Raw genomic sequence first — 24078 nt, forward strand, 5'->3', positions numbered from 1 at the left:
GACTGTGTCAGCCTGTCCTTTTTATATTAATTTATTGCATTCTTCTCTCTGTCTCAGTTTGCTCCCTGTGGGATAAGGATAACAACATGCTCATGCTAACACGATGTCCTGCTGTCTCAGATGTTCTCTCATCCATGGTAAAAGGTTGCATGAGGGAAGGGAGAGTTGCTTTGTTTGTTAAGCTCATCATATAACCTACAAAGGAAAGATGACAGTACCCTGGGGAAGGTTCCATGGGTATGGTGGGGATGGGAAAATATCAAATCAGGATGAAAATTGAAAACCACTGGAGTATCTCTTGGGAGAATCCTGCTGAAGAGGTTACATGTGTTTTCTTACATCGCTGCTCACTTGGGCTCACTGCTCCATATCTCTCTGATGATGATGAAAAGACACTACTAACAGCAGAGTGTTATAGACCTTCTTGTACTGCTCCATCGTTTATTTCCTCTTCAGATTTGCACCCTCTCCTTGCAGACAGAAAAGCTGAGCAAAGAGCAGCCAGCCTTCCTACCTGGCTACCAGGAAGGCAGCTGGGCTCAGCTATCAGCCACCACAAACCTTTCTGGGATATTTTAATCTGTGGGATAACAGGAGGGTGTTGTTTTGGGGGTATTTCTATTGTTCTTTCAGGGATAAACATGAAAAGTCATGAGAATTGAGTTCAACACTTAGTAACTTGTCTCTCTTTTATTTACTAAGAAATTATTATTTTTCAAATATCTGTAGGGTCAAAACCCCCACACTGGTTTTCACTTTCTCCATGCAAGATGCTGTCTTTCCTCTGACCATATCAGTGTCCTCCCTCCAATAGCCATCATTTTAATGCAAAACACTTTCAATAAAAATTTTGATCTGTTTTGATCCCATTCATGACATTGACCCAGGAATATCCTTTCATCTCCTTTCATCTTTCTTCTAATTCCACTTTGAAATCATATGTGCTAGCAATGTCATTTCTCATGTGTCACACCAGATCTCCTAACAGTTAGGGTTGCTGGCAGGATTCTCTAGCAAGAACATATATACGTGGTGCTGCAGGCACTGCTGTAACATGTTTGCCCCAACCTCTTTCAGCAATATTCAAATTAATGGCTTACAGCTGGAATCAGTCATTGACCAACAGGATTTGATGCTGTAATGAACATTTCCAGCATTGTGCTTTATTCAAAACATTTCCTTCTTCAGGGTGATTACTTCATTTCACATTTTCTGGCCTCATGCTCATGTCACACCCCGATTCCTGTAGCTGTCAGATTAAACACTGCTTTATCAGAAGAAATGTTACTGAATTTTAAAACTTCTTTGGCCATTTAACTCCTTTATCTCTGTCTTGCCTGTACCAGGATTACTGACAGAGTCATCCTGTCCTTATTCTCCTACAAAACTCCAAAAATGGATGTATCAGAAGACATTCTATAGAGCATTTACACCACTTCTTTAGTATGTCGATGAAAGCTGTGTTTTGGCCATGTAAATCTGCATGTACATTCAAAAAAAACCCCAACCTTTTTAATTTATGAAATAATTGTTTCCTTTCTTTCATTTTTCTCATGGATGTGTTAGCCCTCTTGAATTTTCCTGATTTCCTTCTTCTAAAACACAAGTGAGTTAAGACTTTTGCTCACATAAGCTCATTTCCAGTACCTGAAAGTTGCCCCTTGGAGCTGATACCTTCCTGCTTGAATTGAATACAAAACCATTAACTTTGATGGAGGTGCTACTCCTGAGGACAGAATAAACTGGGTCCAGCTGAAGGAAAATAAATGCCTACCTGAACAGGGCAAAGCATTCAGAGCACCTCTTTCCTCAGCTGTTCACACACACGTGCAAATAATGATTCCACCTCAGAGCCAAGGGAATCTACTGACATCATGCAGTCACTGCACAGAGGCACGTTTAAGGTCATCCCACGTTATGACACACAGCTTTTAAGACAGCCCCATTCTGAGAGCAGTGATGTAGATGACACGCTCTGCTGTGAGGCAGGCTGCATCAGATCAGCTGCACAGCTTCTGGTCAGCTCAGGGCATGGCCACAGCAACTGAAATCTGCTTAGGAAGACGTTGTCCTGTGTTAGCTTGTGAAATATCCTGTGATGCAGAAAGATGGGGAGCAGGTGGATTGTGCTGATCTAGGTTTGGTTATGCTATTCCATAGCATTAAGCAACAACCTTAACCCCCCCATGTATGTGCAGAATAATGGGTAGACTGATTACCTCTGACTCATACACTGTCAGACCATCAAAGGCAGCATCCATAGTTGTATCTATCCTGTCTCCTTGCACTCAACCCAACCCAACCCAACCAAACCACGCCAAACCAAATCTCATGGTCTTCACAGTGGTTCCCAACACCCTGACACTGAAGCAATTGTTTAATTTGCCTTTGTGATTTCCAGCATCAGATTCTGATGAACTGTGTGAGCCCTCCTTTGGATCTCCGAACGTTCATGCTTTTGTTTGGTATGCATCTGTAGCAACAGCTTGATCCAAGTGAAGGAGTAGGATGGAGGGATACCCATAATCAGAGTTTGTCTAACCTCTCAATGAAGGGGAATTAAAGGGAGTAAAGAGCAGTAAAAGAATCTCAGGTGCTTGGTTCTGCTACAGCCCAGTTCTATAGTCTTCTAAGATTCATAAATTTGAAGGCTATTACAATCACTTTATCTGATCTTTTGAAGAAGTCAGAGAATCACACACGTCGTGAGATATACATTGAACTCCAGACGTGAAGTCTGAGTCAGGACCAGTCTTCCCCCAAGACTAATGGATTTTCAAACCTCCAGCTTTCTTTCTGAACCCCTCTTCAAGCCATGAAATCTGGCTCTGACTTTAGGTTTTCCTCAGATACAAGAATTATTATACCTAACAGCTATTAAAGTCTTTGTGCCTATCATCAGTAGTAATTATTTCTACTTCACAATCTCCTTAGGGCCCATTTGTACTAGACTTTGTCAAAATATTTCTTTGTTCCTCAAAAAAAAAATATGATGAGATAGCACTTTCTTAGCCAAGATGAAAGGTGTCCACGTTCTGTAGCCAGCTCTTTCAATTACCAACCTTTTCTACCAAGTGGGAAGATCTACCTGCCAACTGTGGTGAATTTTTTTTACTGTCATGATTATTCTCCTTCCAGGAAAAACCATTGAACATACAATTGACCCATTGCTTGCTCCCTTAAAGGTAATAGATCAATTTAGAAGGGAAAATCAATGAGTTGTTCTAATATTTGAAGCTGTAACTTGTTGCCATGACTTGGCACAATGGACACCATCTCAGCACTCCGAAGTGTGCCACAGTGTCTTATGGAGATGGTCCTCAAGGAGACCTTGATGAGTTGTTCCATCATTTGGTACTCCGACTAGACACAGCAGTAGTTCTGAATTTTTACATGAGCAGATAGTGGAAAGGAAGGACAAGGGGGAAGAAAGGGTAGATTTAGGTTAGATGTTAGGAAGAAATCCCTTACTTAGAAGTTGATGAGGCACTGGTCTCAAGCGATGTCCCTCAGGGGTCGGTCTAGGGACCGGTGCTCTTTAACATCTTCATCAATGACAGATGATGGCATCGAGTGCACCCTCAGCAAGTTTGTGGATGACACCAAGCTGCGCGGTGCAGTTGATACATGGGAAGAAAGGGAAGCCATCCAGAGGGACCTGGACAAGCTGGGTAAGCGTGCCCATGAAAACCTAATGAGGTTCAATAAGGCTAAGTGCAGGGTGCTGCACTTGGGTCAAGGCAATCCCAGGTACTTATACAAACTAGGGGAAGATCTGGAGAGCAGCCCTGCAGACAAAGACTGGTCCTGGAAAACAAGGAGCTGCACAGGAGCCAGCAGTGTGCGCTTGCAGCCCGGAAGGCCAACTGTGTTCTGGGCTGCATTAAAAAAGGGGTAGCCAGCAGGTAGAGGGAGGTGATCATCCCCCTCTACTCAGCTCTTGTGAGGCCCCATCTGGCATCTTGTGTCCAGGCCTGGAGCCCCCAGTACAGGAAGGATGTGGAGCTATTGGAGCAGGTCCAGAGGAGGGCCACTAAGATGACCAGAGGGCTGGAGCACCTCTCCTGTGAGGAAAGGTTGAGGGAACTGAGCTTGTTTAGCTTGGAGAAGACAAGGATCCGGGGAGACCTCATTGTGAGGTCTTGAAGGGAGCATATAAGAAGGAGGGAGTACGACTGTTTAAAAGGGTGGAGAGTGATAGGACAAGGGGGAATGGTTTTAAACTGAGACAGGGAAGGTTTAGGTTAGATATTAGGGGGACGTTTTTCACACAGAGGGTGGTGACACACTGGAACAGGTTGCCCAAGGAAGTTGTGGATGCCCCATTCCTGGCGGTATTCAAGGCCAGGCTGGATGTGGCTGTGGGCAGCCTGGTCTGGTGGTTGGCGAACCTGCACACAGCAGGGGGTTGAAACTCAATGATCGCTGTGGTCCTTTTCAACCCAGGCCATTCTATGATTCTATGATTCAACCTTAAAGACTCGAGGATCTCTAATTCTAGGATTCTAACAACAGGAGGAGGAAGAGGCAAAACTCACAGAGGCGACAATAACCATTTAACTACTGACCATGGGTGTGCTGAGAGATATGTGAAAAGACTTCAGCCGTCACGCGAGTGAGCACTGTGCCCCCTGGCTGCTCTGATAACTGGAGAATGAGGGCCCTGGCCTAGACTTAGTGGGCAGCAAAGCCAGGCATCTGGGATCCATTTGAAAGGAAGGGGACACTGACAAAGCAATTGGAAATGGAATATCTGTTTTCATGGCATGGAAGTGATTCTTTCTCAGCCACGGAGGAAAAGTAAACTTTCAAAGAAGATCTGGTGCGTTACCCAGGCAAGTAGAAAGGTGTCATGAACATGACATGAGCCAGCAGTGTGCCCAGGTGGCCAAGAAGGTCAATGGCATCCTGGCTTGCGTCAGAAACAGTGTTGCCAGCAGGAACAGGGAAGTGATTGTCCCCCTGTACTCAGCTCTGGTGAGGCCGCCCTTCGAGTACTGTGCTCCGTTTTGGGCCCCTCGCTGCAAGAATGACCCTGAGGCCCTGGAGCGTGTTCAAAGAAGGGCAATCAAGCTGGTGGGGTGTCTGAAGCACAGGCCTTATGAGATGCACAGCTAAAGGAGCTGGGATTGTTCAGCCTGGAGAAGAAGAGGTTCAGGGGAGACCTTATTGCTCTCTATAACTACCTGAAGGGCGGTTGTAGTGAGCTGGGGGTTGGCCTCTTCTCTCGTGTAACTAGTCATAGGACTAGAGGGAATGGCTTAAAACTGTGCCAGCAGAAATTCAGGCTGGACGTTAGGAAATACTACTTTTCCGAAAGAGTGGTCAGGCACTGGAGTGGGCTGCCCAGCGAGGTGGTGGAGTCACTGACTCTGGAAATGTTCAAGGAATGTTTGGACGTTGTGCTGAGGGATATGGTTTAGTGAGAATTATTGGTGATAGGTGGATGGTTGGACTGGAGGATCTTGTAGGTCTTTTCGAACCTTTGCATTTCTGTGATTCCACGATTCTGTGTCGAGGGAAACCTGAGGGAACTAGCTGTGCTTGGAGGTGATGCATAATATTGAACAAAGACAAAAGATAAATGGAGACTGGACGTTGGGAAGAAAGTCTTGAATCGGAGGGCAGTGGTGCACTGGAATAGGTTGCTCAGAGAAGCTGTGGAGCTGTTACCCTCTTGCTTGGGAGATGAAGGCCTGCACCCACATCCCCCATGAGGTGGTGACCATGATGCCACAGGGGGTGGCAGGGAGCAGCCCTTGTGACCCACAGGGCCGGGAATCAGGCCTACTTCTGGTGCCAAACTTGAATGGACTTGGACAAGTTCAGATTCACAGCAGCATTTCTTAGTTTAGGGACTCCTCTGGGTTCAGGGAATTGGGATCCACGTGGAAGAGATGGTCATGTCCACAGGAACAAGCTTAGAAAAATGTTTATAAAGAAAGAAATACGGAAATGTTGTAAAAACAAACAAGATGCCTGCTAGTTGCCACAGCTATACTCACTGGTCTTCTTCCAATCCCCTTAAACCTCTCCCTCTACCTACCATTTACAAGGCAAACGGCATTGCAGGGCAAAAAGCAGAGCTCAATATGCTTTGCCAGTGCTCTCTATTAACAGTTACATCTTTTGAGGTGGTCACAGATCCTCTGCCAGGTTGGATTTCACCTCACCCAACACAGTTTTTCCAACTCAGTTTAGATGTAGACTTGAAGGGAACGGTGGCACGGGTAGGCCAGTTTCCCTCCCCTGTGACTGCAGAATGGTTGAAGCTTTGATGCCTGTGGATGAATGTTTCATCTGAGATGGACAAACCCAAAGACAAATGCTCATCGTTCCACAAGGCACGATGCCAGCCTGTATTTCATCTCTGGCTCGACTCATCACTGCTGAGTGAACTTCAGGGGCTTATTTCATTTCTTCTCAAACTCCTGGAATTCCTCACCTTTAACAGAATTTCCCTAAGGTTGCCTAGTAGAAGTATTCAACACGCAGGTTAAATGAAAAATAAAATAATACTTTTAATAAAGGAACAAAAAGGAATGACAAAATTTTGAGGAAGAGGGAGCAGGCAGGTTTTGTCTTCGGAGAAATAAAAATGGCCAAAAGGGCACTGCAGTGAAAAGGCACCAAAGGAAGCTGAGCTTATCTGCAGTCACGAAAGCTCAAGCCATGGTGGAAGGAATGCGCTTGGGCAGTCCATGCTTCATGAATGTGCCTGGGCAGTCCACAGTTCACAAACAGTACATCTGGGGGTTTTCCTTCTCGTATTCCAAGTAACTGGAATCTTCGTTCTGAATCACATATGTATCTGCAAGTGTGGAAGACTTTCACTTTGTCTTAGCTAAGCTATGATGCACATCATTAATATTTTTCCTGCTGCCCACAACAAGAAGTAGACTGGAGGAGCTGTGCACGTGGGACAAACACTGAAGATACGATGCTCAGCTCATGGCAACGGTACTACAGCAGAGGTGGTTGCCACAGAATCACAGAAAAGCTTGGGTTGGAGGCAACCTTAAAGAAGTTGAACTAGTTCCAACCACTTGCTATGGGCAAGGTTGCCACAATATAAGATTAGAATAGGGTGCCATCCAGCGCGGCCTTGAATGCCTCCAGGGATGGGGCATTTACAGCTTCTCTGAGCAATCATGAAGGTGCACAAGTTCAGAGCTCATTCAGTTCTGCAGGGGAGGCTGTGACTCCAGCGCATCAGGTATACTGCTCTTGACCAGAGTAAGCTCTCTGAAAAGCTGACTGATGTCAAAGCTCTTTCTAAGCTCTCTCAAATTTTGCCTCCTTATCCCCTGAATTTAGCATCTTGAGTGAACACAAGGATCTTCTGAGGTGTCTAAAGGACCCCCAGTGCTCAGCTAGGTAAAGCATCGTTTGCAAACCAGGCTCTGATTCGCAATGCCTGCAGCGCATGGATGCAAAGCCATTGGAAATGCATGGCAGCTGCCCACAGAAGCTGTATCCCAAGGGAATCAAGTCTTTTGCTGAGCTTTTTTCCTTCTTTTTATTTTTTTTTTTTTGGGGGGGGGACACGACGAAGGGGGTCAGCATTTCAGTTTTTAGAGATGGAAGACAAAATGTGCGCAGGAACAGGGGCAGCCCAGCAGCCACTATAAAGAACTGTTCAAACCCACCCCATTCTACAGCCCCGCTCTTGCTTCCCATGATTACCAGAAATACTTTGCAGTCTTACTTTGCAGGCGGCATTTTAAAGCTCTGATTTCTTTTTCTATGTGACTACTTTTTCAACCAGGCCAGTGAAGATCTTTCCTAGGAGGCCACCCCACTACTCAGACAAAGAAAGATAAAGCAAAAAGACAAATTTTCCAGTGGGAAGGGTATTATTTCCAAGCATATATCATGATAACAAAATGTTGATTGTGCTGAAACTTTGGTGACAAATCAGAGCTGAGGAAATGCAATGAACAAATGGAGAGCTATGTTGTAGTAGCAGATAGAATAAAGAAGGATGATGCATGAAGGGTAAAAGATGATCACTGTAAGTTCATACAACCACACACTGCCACTTCAGAGGCTGTAGTACAGAACTGCAGAATTGTAGGGGTTGGAACGGACCACTGGGGATCACCGTGTCCAACGCCCCTGCCAAGGTAGGCTCAGCAGGTTGCACAGGAAGGCATCCAGACGGGCCATCCATACCAAGCCCACTAAAACATGTCCCTCAGTGCCAAATCTCCATGTTTCCTGCACGCCTCCAGGGATGGTGATTCCACTGCCTCCCTGGGCAGCGTGTTTCAGTGCATTTCCAGTAACAAACCTCTGAGTAAACTATTTCCTCTAAGAATTAATCTGCTCTTCTCTTCCAGATTAAAACCACTTCACCTTGTCCTATACCTACCAAACCGTGTACATAGTCACTCACAGCACACACTGGACACCAAATATGCTGTTGACATGAAAATGCAAACTGAACTCTTGAGAAACCTAGACTAGATTCAGACTAGAAATGCTAGTGTAGCTCCAGGGCTGCAGCCTTGACAAAGGGACAGCTCCACTCCTGCCGCTGGCCAGAGGAGCGTGGCCAGCAGGTTGAGGGAGGCCATAATTCCTGCCCTGACTGTGCACAGCCTGCCAGACCCACTGCTCTCTAGATTGAGGGCCCACGCCCATACGCTCTGTGAGGCGGTGACCGTGATGTCACAGTGGGTGTCACAGAGCGGCCATTGTGACGCGTGAAGCTTGGAGCAGAGCAAAGGCTGCCGGGCTCAGGCGGAGCGTCAGTGCGGTCTGGTGAGGTGCAGAGAGAGGAGGGACTCTCTCAGTGCTCGCTATCAACGCACAATCATGTCCAATAGGAAGCGGAAGGCCTCCTGCACGGAGGAGCCAGGTGAGAGAGCACAGCATTCCTGAGCCCAGCTCCCGACGCTGGGCAGAGGGGTGCTGGGGCTCTGCCTGTGGCTGAGAGCTGAGAGGGGAGGAAGGGGCAGGCAGGAGCTCCCAGACAGGCATGGGGCAGGGCCCCTCTGCTCCTTGGCAAGGGGGCCCAGCTTGGGATGTGGCTGCCTTGGGCCTGCCGTGGCCCCTTCCCCTCCACCGCCTCCAGCCAGCACGGCAGGCCCGGAGCAGGACCCTGGGGACGGCCCTCAGGGACACCTGGCCCCGCCAGCTGCTCACCGCTGCTCACATTTGCTCTCTCCTCTGCAGTGTGTGTGCTGTGTGGCCGGGCAGATGTCGACCCAGACATCTGCGGGCACATGCTTTCTGAAAGTGGGATTCACGTCCATGAGTTCTGCTTGGTGAGTTCCCCCATGGGCTCCTTCCAGATTCCCACCGGGGATGTTCCTTTCCTTTCTGTCCTAATGAGATCCTGCTCTTTTCTCTTCTACAGGGTTTTGCCAACATCGTTTCTGAAGCAACACCAAGTCAGTCGGGATCTGTGGGCCTCCCTGTTGCTGCCATCAGACGTGCAGTCAAACGGGCCACCATGCAGGTGAGGACCTGCACGGAGCAGGCAGATTTGTGCCAGGAGGGGCTCACACCAGCTTAGTCTAGACCAAGGAAAGCAATGGCAGCCCTTCCAACCACCTCCATGACAAAGTGCTGCCACAGGAGATGAGCCCTGTCTGCTAGGCATCTTCGTAGAATGTGACCCAGCTGGCTGTGCCCAGAGGCGTGGGGCCAGCCACAGAGGCCCTGAGTCTGTGGCTGACGGGGTTGTTCTGCTCTTTCCAGCAATGCTTTGTTTGTGGCGAGAGGGGAGCTACCATCACATGCATACAGAGGGGCTGTGAGCGAAGCTTCCATCTGCCCTGCACCATGGACGGGGAATGTGTCGTCCACTTTTTTGGGGACCACTGGTAAGGGCTGTCAGCAGCCAAGCCGCAGAGGAACCCACAGTTACGCCTCCCAGCAGCCTTCCAGAGCCAGAGACAGGGCCGGAGGCTCCTTCCTGCTCCTCTGCCCTCCTCAAAGCACTTCTCACCATGACCACACCTTCCATCTTCCCCTAGGACCTTCTGTTGGGAGCACCGCCCTCACCAGGACGAGGACGAAGCTCCGGCAGAAGGCACCAACTGCCTCATCTGCCTTGAGCCTGTGGGGAACAGCTTGTCCTATCACACCCTGGTGTGCCCAGCGTGCCAAGATGCCTGGTTCCACAGGCGCTGCATCCAGGTAGGAGCCCTCCCCTCACCCTGATAGGCACGCTTGGTGCTCAGCAGCACCAGGCACTGCTCACGCTCACCCTGCTTGTGCTTCTCCTGCAGCAACAGGCCTCAACTGCAGGTGCTTTGTGCTTCAACTGCGCCGGTTGTCGAAACAACACTCTGTTCTTTGCAGGAATGGCCATTATGGGGATCCAAATCCCATACAGGTCGGTGTCCTCCTGCCCACTTTGGCTGACATGAAGGCTGTCGTGCTGAGGCTGCCCAGGGACTGCCTTGGCAGGCCTGGTCCTTGGCTATCTCATGAACACGTGCCCCAGCTTCATAGAGAATCTGGAAGTACAGTTGGGGTGGATAGGTTTGGATAACCTTGGATCTGATGCTGGGGACACTGGGGGCTCATCACTTCCCCTCCCTTCTCTTGTAGAAGACCGGCATGGGATGACAATGATGCATATGAATCACTTTTCCAGAGGCACAGCCGCTGCGATGCCAGCGAATGCCTTTACCATGGAGGCAGAGAGCAGGCAGAGGGAAGGGGGTGAGTTACCGCAGCAGCTCTCTGCGGCTCTGGGGGGGATCTCAGCCTCACCACAGGCTGGCGGAGCAAGGGCTGAGCACCAGGGATGTGCTGTGCCGGGCACTCCATGGCTTGGCTCACTTGGTCCTCACGGCCACAACCGCTTTGCTTCCCCAGGCCCTGGCAGCTGCTCCTGTGCAGCTCCTGCGCTGCTGAGGGCACCCACCGACGGTGCTCCCACTTGAATAACAGAAGAGCCACGTGGGAGTGCGACAGCTGTGCTGGCCTGGGTACCGGTAAGAAGCAATCAGCCGCGTGGCACCGTGCTGGGGCCAGGCAAGGCCTGGCAGCAAGTGCTCAAGGCAGCTTTGCCACAGTCTGTCTGCCCCAAGCGGGATGGCAGATCCCACTGTGGTGCTGCAGCTTCAGACTCAGGACCTCCCTGCTTCTCCTTACAGCCTCCAGCACCAACAGCGAGCTCGCCGGTCCCAGCACCGCCAGCCAGAGGGCTTTGGAGCCATCCAGCGGCTCCACGGAGCCTGAGAGCTTGAGCTCCATGCCCGCCAGCCAGGCAGCATTGGGGACATCACAGAGTTCCCAGCTGCCCGAGCCCAGCGACCTGCCCAGTGTGCCCGAGACTGAGCAGGAGACAAACGGCCCACGAGCATCAGAGGATCGGGCTACCTCTGAGCAGCTGCGAGGACGCCGTGGGAGCAGACGAACAGCAGCAGCAAGTGCTGAGAGCGACTCCCACACATCCAGGCAGAGGGCGTCAGGGTCCTCCGGGGCGTCTCCGGCAGCTGCACGCAGAAGACGTCCCAGGCAGCGAGGAAGAAGCCGCACACGAAGCCGCTCCCCGCTGCAAGATCGGGCCCCGAGTTCCCAGAGCCGGCCAAGAAGACGCCGTGGCAGCCGGCACATGCCAGCCCCAGGGGAGCAGAGTGGCACCCGCAGGTCGACAAGGTCTGCCACTTCGAGATCCCCGAGGGCTTCCAGAGTGCCCGGACGCAGGGGACCGTCCAGGCAGCGAGGGCGCTCCCGCACCCAAAGCCGTCCTCCGCAGAGACGTCGGGCTTCCAATTCCCGCAGCTCACCCCAGAGAGGCAGCAGGAGCCGGGCCCAACAGCGGAGGCGGTGCCGGGAATGAAGCTGCTCCCAGGAACAACGTCAGAGGCAAAGTCCCCACAGACAGCCCCCAAGTCTGCGTAGGAGCAGCCGTGCGCCCGTCGTAGAATGGGTTGAAAAGACTACAACGATCATCTAGTTTCAACCCCCCTGCTATCTGCAGGGTCATACCCCCCTCCCATCTCCCCTGCTTGCTCTGGTCCCAAAAGTCCAACACAATAAAGATCAGAGTTCCCCCCCCCCCCCAAACACATTTGTCAGCTTCATCCTTCCCTGCTTTTGCTGAGCTGGGCACAACTAGGGACCTTGACTGCACGGTTCTCTCCTCCATGAACGTGTTATCCCAGACCTCACTTCGCCTGGCCCAGTCCAGGCTGAGCTGGGTTCGGGCCACATCCCCAGCGGGGCACATGGACCACTGGGTTCCTCGAGAACCCAGGCTGCACTGGCAGGAGCAGCCCGGTTCTGGGCTTGTTTCTGGGCTTGGGATGCAACCGCGTTCATGGTGCATGTCAGGTCCAGGGCTGCATCAGAGCTTGGGCTTTCCTCCTGCATGTGGGCGGTGCTGTCAGGTCTGAGGGCTGGTCCTGGTCTGCGAATGCTGCAAGCCTCGAGGTCCTGCGGCGCATCGAGCGTGTGCGGTCAGCGCAGGGCAGGGCAGCTCTCTGGGCTGAGTTGTGGCCTTGCCTGCCCAGATGCCTCCTCCAGGCTGGCTGCACCCACACATGCTGAGGGACTTGTAAGAAGTGATCTTTGCAGCTGATGACAACTCAACAGGCCCTGCAACTGCTCCAACCCTCCAACGGAGGCGGCAGTTGCTCCAAGTCTCATGACGGAGCCCGCAGTTGTTTCAACCCTGGTGACAGGCCCTGCCGTTGTGACGGGCCCTGTGGTTGCTCCAGCCCTTACACTGGCTGCTGGTTGAGCGGAGCCAGGAGTGACGTGGTCAAATGCTGAACGTACAAAGGCTGCTCTCGGGGAGCGTGAGCAACCAGGAAGGTGGCTGAACAGAGCCAGCAAACAGACTGTGGCACGGCCGTTGGCGCAGGGAGGGTGAGCAGGGAAGGCAGAGCCTCCCTCTCCACTCGGGAGACCACCTCACCTATCGGCTTCCTCCTTGACGACTAACCTAGCCATGGCCTCCACCAGGAACAAAGCCCTTGCCAAAAAGAACGCAGCTACCAAATCTGAGTGCCTCCCCAGAAATACAGCTGCTCGGGTCTCGGGCCGCAGGGAGTGCCTGAGCCTGCTGCTGCCATCGCAGGGCGGCAGAGATACCACCTGCATGAGGTGAGAGCAGGTGGATGGATGGTGTGCTCAGCCTGGTGGCAGAGCTCTCGGGGGAGCTGGAGAGGCTAAGCAATGCCAGGGAAGTGCAGTCGTAGAATGGTTTGGGCTGGAAGGGACCTTTCAGATCATCTAGTTCCAACCTCTGCTATAGGCACGGACGCCTCCCACCAGACCAGGCTGTTCACAGCTCCATGCAGCCTGGCTTTTAATGCTTCCAGGGAGGGGGCATGCACAACCTCGCTGGGCAACCTGTTCCAGTGGCTCACCACTCTCACAGTAAAGCATTACTTCCTAGTATCTAGCCCAAATCTACCCTCTTCCAGCCTAAAGCCGTTTCCCCTTGTCCCGTCGCAACATGCCCTTATAAAATGTCCCTCCCCAGCTTTTCTGTAGTCCCCAGTCGAGAACTGATGGGCCGCTGTAAGGTCTCCTTGGAACCTTCTCTTCTCCAGCCTGAACAGCCCAAAGCTCCCTCATCCTGTCGCCATCGGGGAGGTGCTCCAGCCTTCTGATCATCTTCATGGCCCTCCCCTGGCCCTGCTCCAACAATGTCCTTTTTGTGTTGGGGGTTCCAGAACTGAACGCAATAGTAATGTCAAACTTAGTTGCATGGTTTAGTGAGCAATATCGGTGAGAGGTGCAAAGTTGGACTAGGTGATCTTAGAGGTCTTCTGAGAGAAAAGAAGGAGATGTACAGAAAATGGAAGAAGGGTTGTGTATCCTGGGAGGAATACAGGACTGTTGTCCATGTGTGTAGAGATAGGATTAGGAAAGCCAAAGCCCAGATGGAGCTGAACTTGGAGAGGGATGTGAAAGATTACAAGAAGGTACATAGGCAATAAGACACATGCCAAGGAGAGTGTTCCCCCTCTGATGAAAGGTAACAGGGAGCTGGCTTCCTCAGACACAGAAAAAGCTGAGATATTCAGTAAGTGCTTTGCCTCAGTTTTCATGGGTGGTCAGGCTTCCCATGTCTGGCAGGACCATGAGCCTCTAAGTGAAGGTGTGGGGAGTGGTTTCTGTCCCACTGTAGCGGTGGACCAAGTCCAAGTCCTCCTCATGAAACTGAATGTATGTAAGTCCAAGGGGCCAAATGATATCCATCCTAGGTCTCTGAAACAGATGTCATTGATCTCATTCCCCGAGCCGCTCTCCATCATATTTCAAAAATCATGGCTGTCTGGTGAAGTCCCCGGTGACTGGAGGAAGGGAAACATCACTCCCATGTTTAGGAAAGGGAGAAAGGAAGACCCGGGAAACCACAGGCCGGTGAGTCTCACCTCTGTGCCTGGGAAGATGATGGAGCAGATCTTCCTAGGAGCTATGTTAAGGCACATATGAGATAAAGAGGTGATACGAGACGGCCAGCATGGCTTCACCAAGGGCAGATCGTGCCTGACCAATCTGGTGGCCTTCTATGATGGAGTGATGGGTTTGGTAGATGGGGAAGGGCGGTGGAGGCTGCAAGGCCTTTGACATGGTGCCTCACCACATCCTTCTCTCAATACTGGAGAGGTGTGGATCTGAAGGATGGACTGTTCGTGGATTAGGAATCGGCTGGCTGGACGCAGCCAAAGAGTTGTGATCTACGGTTCTGCGTCAGGCTGGTCTCAAGCGATGTCCCTCAGGGGTCGGTCTAGGGACCGGTGCTCTTTAACATCTTCATCAATGACAGATGATGGCATCGAGTGCACCCTCAGCAAGTTTGTGGATGACACCAAGCTGCGCGGTGCAGTTGATACATGGGAAGAAAGGGAAGCCATCCAGAGGGACCTGGACAAGCTGGGTAAGCGTGCCCATGAAAACCTAATGAGGTTCAATAAGGCTAAGTGCAGGGTGCTGCACTTGGGTCAAGGCAATCCCAGGTACTTATACAAACTAGGGGAAGATCTCCTGGAGAGCAGCCCTGCAGACAAAGACTGGTCCTGGAAAACAAGGAGCTGCACAGGAGCCAGCAGTGTGCGCTTGCAGCCCGGAAGGCCAACTGTGTTCTGGGCTGCATTAAAAAAGGGGTAGCCAGCAGGTAGAGGGAGGTGATCATCCCCCTCTACTCAGCTCTTGTGAGGCCCCATCTGGCATCTTGTGTCCAGGCCTGGAGCCCCCAGTACAGGAAGGATGTGGAGCTATTGGAGCAGGTCCAGAGGAGGGCCACTAAGATGACCAGAGGGCTGGAGCACCTCTCCTGTGAGGAAAGGTTGAGGGAACTGAGCTTGTTTAGCTTGGAGAAGACAAGGATCCGGGGAGACCTCATTGTGAGGTCTTGAAGGGAGCATATAAGAAGGAGGGAGTACGACTGTTTAAAAGGGTGGAGAGTGATAGGACAAGGGGGAATGGTTTTAAACTGAGACAGGGAAGGTTTAGGTTAGATATTAGGGGGACGTTTTTCACACAGAGGGTGGTGACACACTGGAACAGGTTGCCCAAGGAAGTTGTGGATGCCCCATTCCTGGCGGTATTCAAGGCCAGGCTGGATGTGGCTGTGGGCAGCCTGGTCTGGTGGTTGGCGAACCTGCACACAGCAGGGGGTTGAAACTCAATGATCGCTGTGGTCCTTTTCAACCCAGGCCATTCTATGATTCTATGATTCAACCTTAAAGACTCGAGGATCTCTAATTCTAGGATTCTAACAACAGGAGGAGGAAGAGGCAAAACTCACAGAGGCGACAATAACCATTTAACTACTGACCATGGGTGTGCTGAGAGATATGTGAAAAGACTTCAGCCGTCACGCGAGTGAGCACTGTGCCCCCTGGCTGCTCTGATAACTGGAGAATGAGGGCCCTGGCCTAGACTTAGCGGGCAGCAAAGCCAGGCATCTGGGATCCATTTGAAAGGAAGGGGACACTGACAAAGCAATTGGAAATGGAATATCTGTTTTCATGGCATGGAAGTGATTCTTTCTCAGCCACGGAGGAAAAGTAAACTTTCAAAGAAGATCTGGTGCGTTACCCAGGCAAGTAGAAAGGTGTCATGAACATGACATGAGCCAGCAGTGTGCCCAGGTGGCCAAGAAGGTCAATGGCATCCTGGCTTGCGTCAGAAACAGTGTTGCCAGCAGGAACAGGGAAGTGATTGTCCCCCTGTACTCAGCTCTGGTGAGGCCGCCCTTCGAGTACTGTGCTCCGTTTTGGGCCCCTCGCTGCAAGAATGACCCTGAGGCCCTGGAGCGTGTTCAAAGAAGGGCAATCAAGCTGGTGGGGTGTCTGAAGCACAGGCCTTATGAGATGCACAGCTAAAGGAGCTGGGATTGTTCAGCCTGGAGAAGAAGAGGTTCAGGGGAGACCTTATTGCTCTCTATAACTACCTGAAGGGCGGTTGTAGTGAGCTAGGGGTTGGCCTCTTCTCTCGTGTAACTAGTCATAGGACTAGAGGGAATGGCTTAAAACTGTGCCAGCAGAAATTCAGGCTGGACGTTAGGAAATACTACTTTTCCGAAAGAGTGGTCAGGCACTGGAGTGGGCTGCCCAGCGAGGTGGTGGAGTCACTGACTCTGGAAATGTTCAAGGAATGTTTGGACGTTGTGCTGAGGGATATGGTTTAGTGAGAATTATTGGTGATAGGTGGATGGTTGGACTGGAGGATCTTGTAGGTCTTTTCGAACCTTTGCATTTCTGTGATTCCACGATTCTGTGTCGAGGGAAACCTGAGGGAACTAGCTGTGCTTGGAGGTGATGCATAATATTGAACAAAGACAAAAGATAAATGGAGACTGGACGTTGGGAAGAAAGTCTTGAATCGGAGGGCAGTGGTGCACTGGAATAGGTTGCTCAGAGAAGCTGTGGAGCTGTTACCCTCTTGCTTGGAAGATGAAGGCCTGCACCCACATCCCCCACGAGGTGGTGACCATGATGCCACAGGGGGTGGCAGGGAGCAGCCCTTGTGACCCACAGGGCCGGGAATCAGGCCTACTTCTGGTGCCGAACTTGAATGGACTTTGACAAGTTCAGATTCACAGCAGCATTTCTTAGTTTAGGGACTCCTTTGGGTTCAGGGAATTGGGATCCACGTGGAAGAGATGGTCATGTCCACAGGAACAAGCTTAGAAAAATGTTTATAAAGAAAGAAATATGGAAATGTTGTAAAAACAAACAAGATGCCTGCTAGTTGCCACAGCTATACTCACTGGTCTTCTTCCAATCCCCTTAAACCTCTCCCTCTACCTACCATTTACAAGGCAAACGGCATTGCAGGGCAAAAAGCAGAGCTCAATATGCTTTGCCAGTGCTCTCTATTAACAGTTACATCTTTTGAGGTGGTCACAGATCCTCTGCCAGGTTGGATTTCACCTCACCCAACACAGTTTTTCCAACTCAGTTTAGATGTAGACTTGAAGGGAACGGTGGCACGGGTAGGCCAGTTTCCCTCCCCTGTGACTGCAGAATGGTTGAAGCTTTGATGCCTGTGGATGAATGTTTCATCTGAGATGGACAAACCCAAAGACAAATGCTCATCGTTCCACAAGGCACGATGCCAGCCTGTATTTCATCTCTGGCTCGACTCATCACTGCTGAGTGAACTTCAGGGGCTTATTTCATTTCTTCTCAAACTCCTGGAATTCCTCACCTTTAACAGAATTTCCCTAAGGTTGCCTAGTAGAAGTATTCAACACGCAGGTTAAATGAAAAATAAAATAATACTTTTAATAAAGGAACAAAAAGGAATGACAAAATTTTGAGGAAGAGGGAGCAGGCAGGTTTTGTCTTCGGAGAAATAAAAATGGCCAAAAGGGCACTGCAGTGAAAAGGCACCAAAGGAAGCTGAGCTTATCTGCAGTCACGAAAGCTCAAGCCATGGTGGAAGGAATGCGCTTGGGCAGTCCATGCTTCATGAATGTGCCTGGGCAGTCCACAGTTCACAAACAGTACATCTGGGGGTTTTCCTTCTCGTATTCCAAGTAACTGGAATCTTCGTTCTGAATCACATATGTATCTGCAAGTGTGGAAGACTTTCACTTTGTCTTAGCTAAGCTATGATGCACATCATTAATATTTTTCCTGCTGCCCACAACAAGAAGTAGACTGGAGGAGCTGTGCACGTGGGACAAACACTGAAGATACGATGCTCAGCTCATGGCAACGGTACTACAGCAGAGGTGGTTGCCACAGAATCACAGAAAAGCTTGGGTTGGAGGCAACCTTAAAGAAGTTGAACTAGTTCCAACCACTTGCTATGGGCAAGGTTGCCACAATATAAGATTAGAATAGGGTGCCATCCAGCGCGGCCTTGAATGCCTCCAGGGATGGGGCATTTACAGCTTCTCTGAGCAATCATGAAGGTGCACAAGTTCAGAGCTCATTCAGTTCTGCAGGGGAGGCTGTGACTCCAGCGCATCAGGTATACTGCTCTTGACCAGAGTAAGCTCTCTGAAAAGCTGACTGATGTCAAAGCTCTTTCTAAGCTCTCTCAAATTTTGCCTCCTTATCCCCTGAATTTAGCATCTTGAGTGAACACAAGGATCTTCTGAGGTGTCTAAAGGACCCCCAGTGCTCAGCTAGGTAAAGCATCGTTTGCAAACCAGGCTCTGATTCGCAATGCCTGCAGCGCATGGATGCAAAGCCATTGGAAATGCATGGCAGCTGCCCACAGAAGCTGTATCCCAAGGGAATCAAGTCTTTTGCTGAGCTTTTTTCCTTCTTTTTATTTTTTTTTTTTTGGGGGGGGGACACGACGAAGGGGGTCAGCATTTCAGTTTTTAGAGATGGAAGACAAAATGTGCGCAGGAACAGGGGCAGCCCAGCAGCCACTATAAAGAACTGTTCAAACCCACCCCATTCTACAGCCCCGCTCTTGCTTCCCATGATTACCAGAAATACTTTGCAGTCTTACTTTGCAGGCGGCATTTTAAAGCTCTGATTTCTTTTTCTATGTGACTACTTTTTCAACCAGGCCAGTGAAGATCTTTCCTAGGAGGCCACCCCACTACTCAGACAAAGAAAGATAAAGCAAAAAGACAAATTTTCCAGTGGGAAGGGTATTATTTCCAAGCATATATCATGATAACAAAATGTTGATTGTGCTGAAACTTTGGTGACAAATCAGAGCTGAGGAAATGCAATGAACAAATGGAGAGCTATGTTGTAGTAGCAGATAGAATAAAGAAGGATGATGCATGAAGGGTAAAAGATGATCACTGTAAGTTCATACAACCACACACTGCCACTTCAGAGGCTGTAGTACAGAACTGCAGAATTGTAGGGGTTGGAACGGACCACTGGGGATCACCGTGTCCAACGCCCCTGCCAAGGTAGGCTCAGCAGGTTGCACAGGAAGGCATCCAGACGGGCCATCCATACCAAGCCCACTAAAACATGTCCCTCAGTGCCAAATCTCCATGTTTCCTGCACGCCTCCAGGGATGGTGATTCCACTGCCTCCCTGGGCAGCGTGTTTCAGTGCATTTCCAGTAACAAACCTCTGAGTAAACTATTTCCTCTAAGAATTAATCTGCTCTTCTCTTCCAGATTAAAACCACTTCACCTTGTCCTATACCTACCAAACCGTGTACATAGTCACTCACAGCACACACTGGACACCAAATATGCTGTTGACATGAAAATGCAAACTGAACTCTTGAGAAACCTAGACTAGATTCAGACTAGAAATGCTAGTGTAGCTCCAGGGCTGCAGCCTTGACAAAGGGACAGCTCCACTCCTGCCGCTGGCCAGAGGAGCATGGCCAGCAGGTTGAGGGAGGCCATAATTCCTGCCCTGACTGTGCACAGCCTGCCAGACCCACTGCTCTCTAGATTGAGGGCCCACGCCCATACGCTCTGTGAGGCGGTGACCGTGATGTCACAGTGGGTGTCACAGAGCGGCCATTGTGACGCGTGAAGCTTGGAGCAGAGCAAAGGCTGCCGGGCTCAGGCGGAGCGTCAGTGCGGTCTGGTGAGGTGCAGAGAGAGGAGGGACTCTCTCAGTGCTCGCTATCAACGCACAATCATGTCCAATAGGAAGCGGAAGGCCTCCTGCACGGAGGAGCCAGGTGAGAGAGCACAGCATTCCTGAGCCCAGCTCCCGACGCTGGGCAGAGGGGTGCTGGGGCTCTGCCTGTGGCTGAGAGCTGAGAGGGGAGGAAGGGGCAGGCAGGAGCTCCCAGACAGGCATGGGGCAGGGCCCCTCTGCTCCTTGGCAAGGGGGCCCAGCTTGGGATGTGGCTGCCTTGGGCCTGCCGTGGCCCCTTCCCCTCCACCGCCTCCAGCCAGCACGGCAGGCCCGGAGCAGGACCCTGGGGACGGCCCTCAGGGACACCTGGCCCCGCCAGCTGCTCACCGCTGCTCACATTTGCTCTCTCCTCTGCAGTGTGTGTGCTGTGTGGCCGGGCAGATGTCGACCCAGACATCTGCGGGCACATGCTTTCTGAAAGTGGGATTCACGTCCATGAGTTCTGCTTGGTGAGTTCCCCCATGGGCTCCTTCCAGATTCCCACCGGGGATGTTCCTTTCCTTTCTGTCCTAATGAGATCCTGCTCTTTTCTCTTCTACAGGGTTTTGCCAACATCGTTTCTGAAGCAACACCAAGTCAGTCGGGATCTGTGGGCCTCCCTGTTGCTGCCATCAGACGTGCAGTCAAACGGGCCACCATGCAGGTGAGGACCTGCACGGAGCAGGCAGATTTGTGCCAGGAGGGGCTCACGCCAGCTTAGTCTGGACCAAGGAAAGCAATGGCAGCCCTTCCAACCACCTCCATGACAAAGTGCTGCCACAGGAGATGAGCCCTGTCTGCTAGGCATCTTCGTAGAATGTGACCCAGCTGGCTGTGCCCAGAGGCGTGGGGCCAGCCACAGAGGCCCTGAGTCTGTGGCTGACGGGGTTGTTCTGCTCTTTCCAGCAATGCTTTGTTTGTGGCGAGAGGGGAGCTACCATCACATGCATACAGAGGGGCTGTGAGCGAAGCTTCCATCTGCCCTGCACCATGGACGGGGAATGTGTCGTCCACTTTTTTGGGGACCACTGGTAAGGGCTGTCAGCAGCCAAGCCGCAGAGGAACCCACAGTTACGCCTCCCAGCAGCCTTCCAGAGCCAGAGACAGGGCCGGAGGCTCCTTCCTGCTCCTCTGCCCTCCTCAAAGCACTTCTCACCATGACCACACCTTCCATCTTCCCCTAGGACCTTCTGTTGGGAGCACCGCCCTCACCAGGACGAGGACGAAGCTCCGGCAGAAGGCACCAACTGCCTCATCTGCCTTGAGCCTGTGGGGAACAGCTTGTCCTATCACACCCTGGTGTGCCCAGCGTGCCAAGATGCCTGGTTCCACAGGCGCTGCATCCAGGTAGGAGCCCTCCCCTCACCCTGATAGGCACGCTTGGTGCTCAGCAGCACCAGGCACTGCTCACGCTCACCCTGCTTGTGCTTCTCCTGCAGCAACAGGCCTCAACTGCAGGTGCTTTGTGCTTCAACTGCGCCGGTTGTCGAAACAACACTCTGTTCTTTGCAGGAATGGCCATTATGGGGATCCAAATCCCATACAGGTCGGTGTCCTCCTGCCCACTTTGGCTGACATGAAGGCTGTCGTGCTGAGGCTGCCCAGGGACTGCCTTGGCAGGCCTGGTCCTTGGCTATCTCATGAACACGTGCCCCAGCTTCATAGAGAATCTGGAAGTACAGTTGGGGTGGATAGGTTTGGATAACCTTGGATCTGATGCTGGGGACACTGGGGGCTCATCACTTCCCCTCCCTTCTCTTGTAGAAGACCGGCATGGGATGACAATGATGCATATGAATCACTTTTCCAGAGGCACAGCCGCTGCGATGCCAGCGAATGCCTTTACCATGGAGGCAGAGAGCAGGCAGAGGGAAGGGGGTGAGTTACCGCAGCAGCTCTCTGCGGCTCTGGGGGGGATCTCAGCCTCACCACAGGCTGGCGGAGCAAGGGCTGAGCACCAGGGATGTGCTGTGCCGGGCACTCCATGGCTTGGCTCACTTGGTCCTCACGGCCACAACCGCTTTGCTTCCCCAGGCCCTGGCAGCTGCTCCTGTGCAGCTCCTGCGCTGCTGAGGGCACCCACCGACGGTGCTCCCACTTGAATAACAGAAGAGCCACGTGGGAGTGCGACAGCTGTGCTGGCCTGGGTACCGGTAAGAAGCAATCAGCCGCGTGGCACCGTGCTGGGGCCAGGCAAGGCCTGGCAGCAAGTGCTCAAGGCAGCTTTGCCACAGTCTGTCTGCCCCAAGCGGGATGGCAGATCCCACTGTGGTGCTGCAGCTTCAGACTCAGGACCTCCCTGCCTCTCCTTACAGCCTCCAGCACCAACAGCGAGCTCGCCGGTCCCAGCACCGCCAGCCAGAGGGCTTTGGAGCCATCCAGCGGCTCCACGGAGCCTGAGAGCTTGAGCTCCATGCCCGCCAGCCAGGCAGCATTGGGGACATCACAGAGTTCCCAGCTGCCCGAGCCCAGCGACCTGCCCAGTGTGCCCGAGACTGAGCAGGAGACAAACGGCCCACGAGCATCAGAGGATCGGGCTACCTCTGAGCAGCTGCGAGGACGCCGTGGGAGCAGACGAACAGCAGCAGCAAGTGCTGAGAGCGACTCCCACACATCCAGGCAGAGGGCGTCAGGGTCCTCCGGGGCGTCTCCGGCAGCTGCACGCAGAAGACGTCCCAGGCAGCGAGGAAGAAGCCGCACACGAAGCCGCTCCCCGCTGCAAGATCGGGCCCCGAGTTCCCAGAGCCGGCCAAGAAGACGCCGTGGCAGCCGGCACATGCCAGCCCCAGGGGAGCAGAGTGGCACCCGCAGGTCGACAAGGTCTGCCACTTCGAGATCCCCGAGGGCTTCCAGAGTGCCCGGACGCAGGGGACCGTCCAGGCAGCGAGGGCGCTCCCGCACCCAAAGCCGTCCTCCGCAGAGACGTCGGGCTTCCAATTCCCGCAGCTCACCCCAGAGAGGCAGCAGGAGCCGGGCCCAACAGCGGAGGCGGTGCCGGGAATGAAGCTGCTCCCAGGAACAACGTCAGAGGCAAAGTCCCCACAGACAGCCCCCAAGTCTGCGTAGGAGCAGCCGTGCGCCCGTCGTAGAATGGGTTGAAAAGACTACAACGATCATCTAGTTTCAACCCCCCTGCTATCTGCAGGGTCATACCCCCCTCCCATCTCCCCTGCTTGCTCTGGTCCCAAAAGTCCAACACAATAAAGATCAGAGTTCCCCCCCCCCCCCAAACACATTTGTCAGCTTCATCCTTCCCTGCTTTTGCTGAGCTGGGCACAACTAGGGACCTTGACTGCACGGTTCTCTCCTCCATGAACGTGTTATCCCAGACCTCACTTCGCCTGGCCCAGTCCAGGCTGAGCTGGGTTCGGGCCACATCCCCAGCGGGGCACATGGACCACTGGGTTCCTCGAGAACCCAGGCTGCACTGGCAGGAGCAGCCCGGTTCTGGGCTTGTTTCTGGGCTTGGGATGCAACCGCGTTCATGGTGCATGTCAGGTCCAGGGCTGCATCAGAGCTTGGGCTTTCCTCCTGCATGTGGGCGGTGCTGTCAGGTCTGAGGGCTGGTCCTGGTCTGCGAATGCTGCAAGCCTCGAGGTCCTGCGGCGCATCGAGCGTGTGCGGTCAGCGCAGGGCAGGGCAGCTCTCTGGGCTGAGTTGTGGCCTTGCCTGCCCAGATGCCTCCTCCAGGCTGGCTGCACCCACACATGCTGAGGGACTTGTAAGAAGTGATCTTTGCAGCTGATGACAACTCAACAGGCCCTGCAACTGCTCCAACCCTCCAACGGAGGCGGCAGTTGCTCCAAGTCTCATGACGGAGCCCGCAGTTGTTTCAACCCTGGTGACAGGCCCTGCCGTTGTGACGGGCCCTGTGGTTGCTCCAGCCCTTACACTGGCTGCTGGTTGAGCGGAGCCAGGAGTGACGTGGTCAAATGCTGAACGTACAAAGGCTGCTCTCGGGGAGCGTGAGCAACCAGGAAGGTGGCTGAACAGAGCCAGCAAACAGACTGTGGCACGGCCGTTGGCGCAGGGAGGGTGAGCAGGGAAGGCAGAGCCTCCCTCTCCACTCGGGAGACCACCTCAC

The 24078-nt window shown here is 52.4% G+C and overlaps 2 protein-coding genes across 2 annotated transcripts; both read left to right on the forward strand.

Moving 5' to 3' along the window:
• Positions 1-8575: 8575 nt before the first annotated feature.
• LOC149919357 (uncharacterized) lies at positions 8576-12135 on the forward strand. Its single transcript, XM_090134350.1, has 8 exons — positions 8576-8863; positions 9181-9272; positions 9365-9466; positions 9709-9833; positions 9987-10149; positions 10242-10348; positions 10567-10680; positions 10837-12135. The coding sequence occupies exons 1-8, from the start codon at positions 8821-8823 to the stop codon at positions 11804-11806; spliced, it is 1716 nt and encodes a 571-aa protein (XP_089990476.1). The 5' UTR covers positions 8576-8820; the 3' UTR covers positions 11807-12135.
• Positions 12136-19424: 7289 nt separating this feature from the next.
• LOC149919358 (uncharacterized) lies at positions 19425-23327 on the forward strand. Its single transcript, XM_090134370.1, has 8 exons — positions 19425-20055; positions 20373-20464; positions 20557-20658; positions 20901-21025; positions 21179-21341; positions 21434-21540; positions 21759-21872; positions 22029-23327. Exons 1-8 carry the CDS (start codon positions 20013-20015, stop codon positions 22996-22998), a joined length of 1716 nt encoding a protein of 571 aa, XP_089990496.1. The 5' UTR covers positions 19425-20012; the 3' UTR covers positions 22999-23327.
• Positions 23328-24078: the final 751 nt, after the last annotated feature.

The sequence above is a fragment of the Phasianus colchicus genome, chromosome 1 (genome assembly GCF_987193195.1).
Source record: "Phasianus colchicus chromosome 1, bPhaCol1.hap1.1, whole genome shotgun sequence".
Taxonomy (NCBI): domain Eukaryota; kingdom Metazoa; phylum Chordata; class Aves; order Galliformes; family Phasianidae; genus Phasianus; species Phasianus colchicus.

Coding starts and splice junctions, on each gene's coding strand:
- LOC149919357 (XM_090134350.1), top strand. CDS start 8,821: ATGTCCAATAGGAAGCGGAAGGCCTCCTGCACGGAGGAGCCAG. Junction 9,273..9,364: donor ACGTCCATGAGTTCTGCTTG/GTGAGTTCCCCC, acceptor TCTCTTCTACAG/GGTTTTGCCAACATCGTTTC. Junction 10,349..10,566: donor GGGATCCAAATCCCATACAG/GTCGGTGTCCTC, acceptor CTTCTCTTGTAG/AAGACCGGCATGGGATGACA.
- LOC149919358 (XM_090134370.1), top strand. CDS start 20,013: ATGTCCAATAGGAAGCGGAAGGCCTCCTGCACGGAGGAGCCAG. Junction 21,026..21,178: donor CACTTTTTTGGGGACCACTG/GTAAGGGCTGTC, acceptor ATCTTCCCCTAG/GACCTTCTGTTGGGAGCACC. Junction 21,873..22,028: donor GAGCAGGCAGAGGGAAGGGG/GTGAGTTACCGC, acceptor TTGCTTCCCCAG/GCCCTGGCAGCTGCTCCTGT.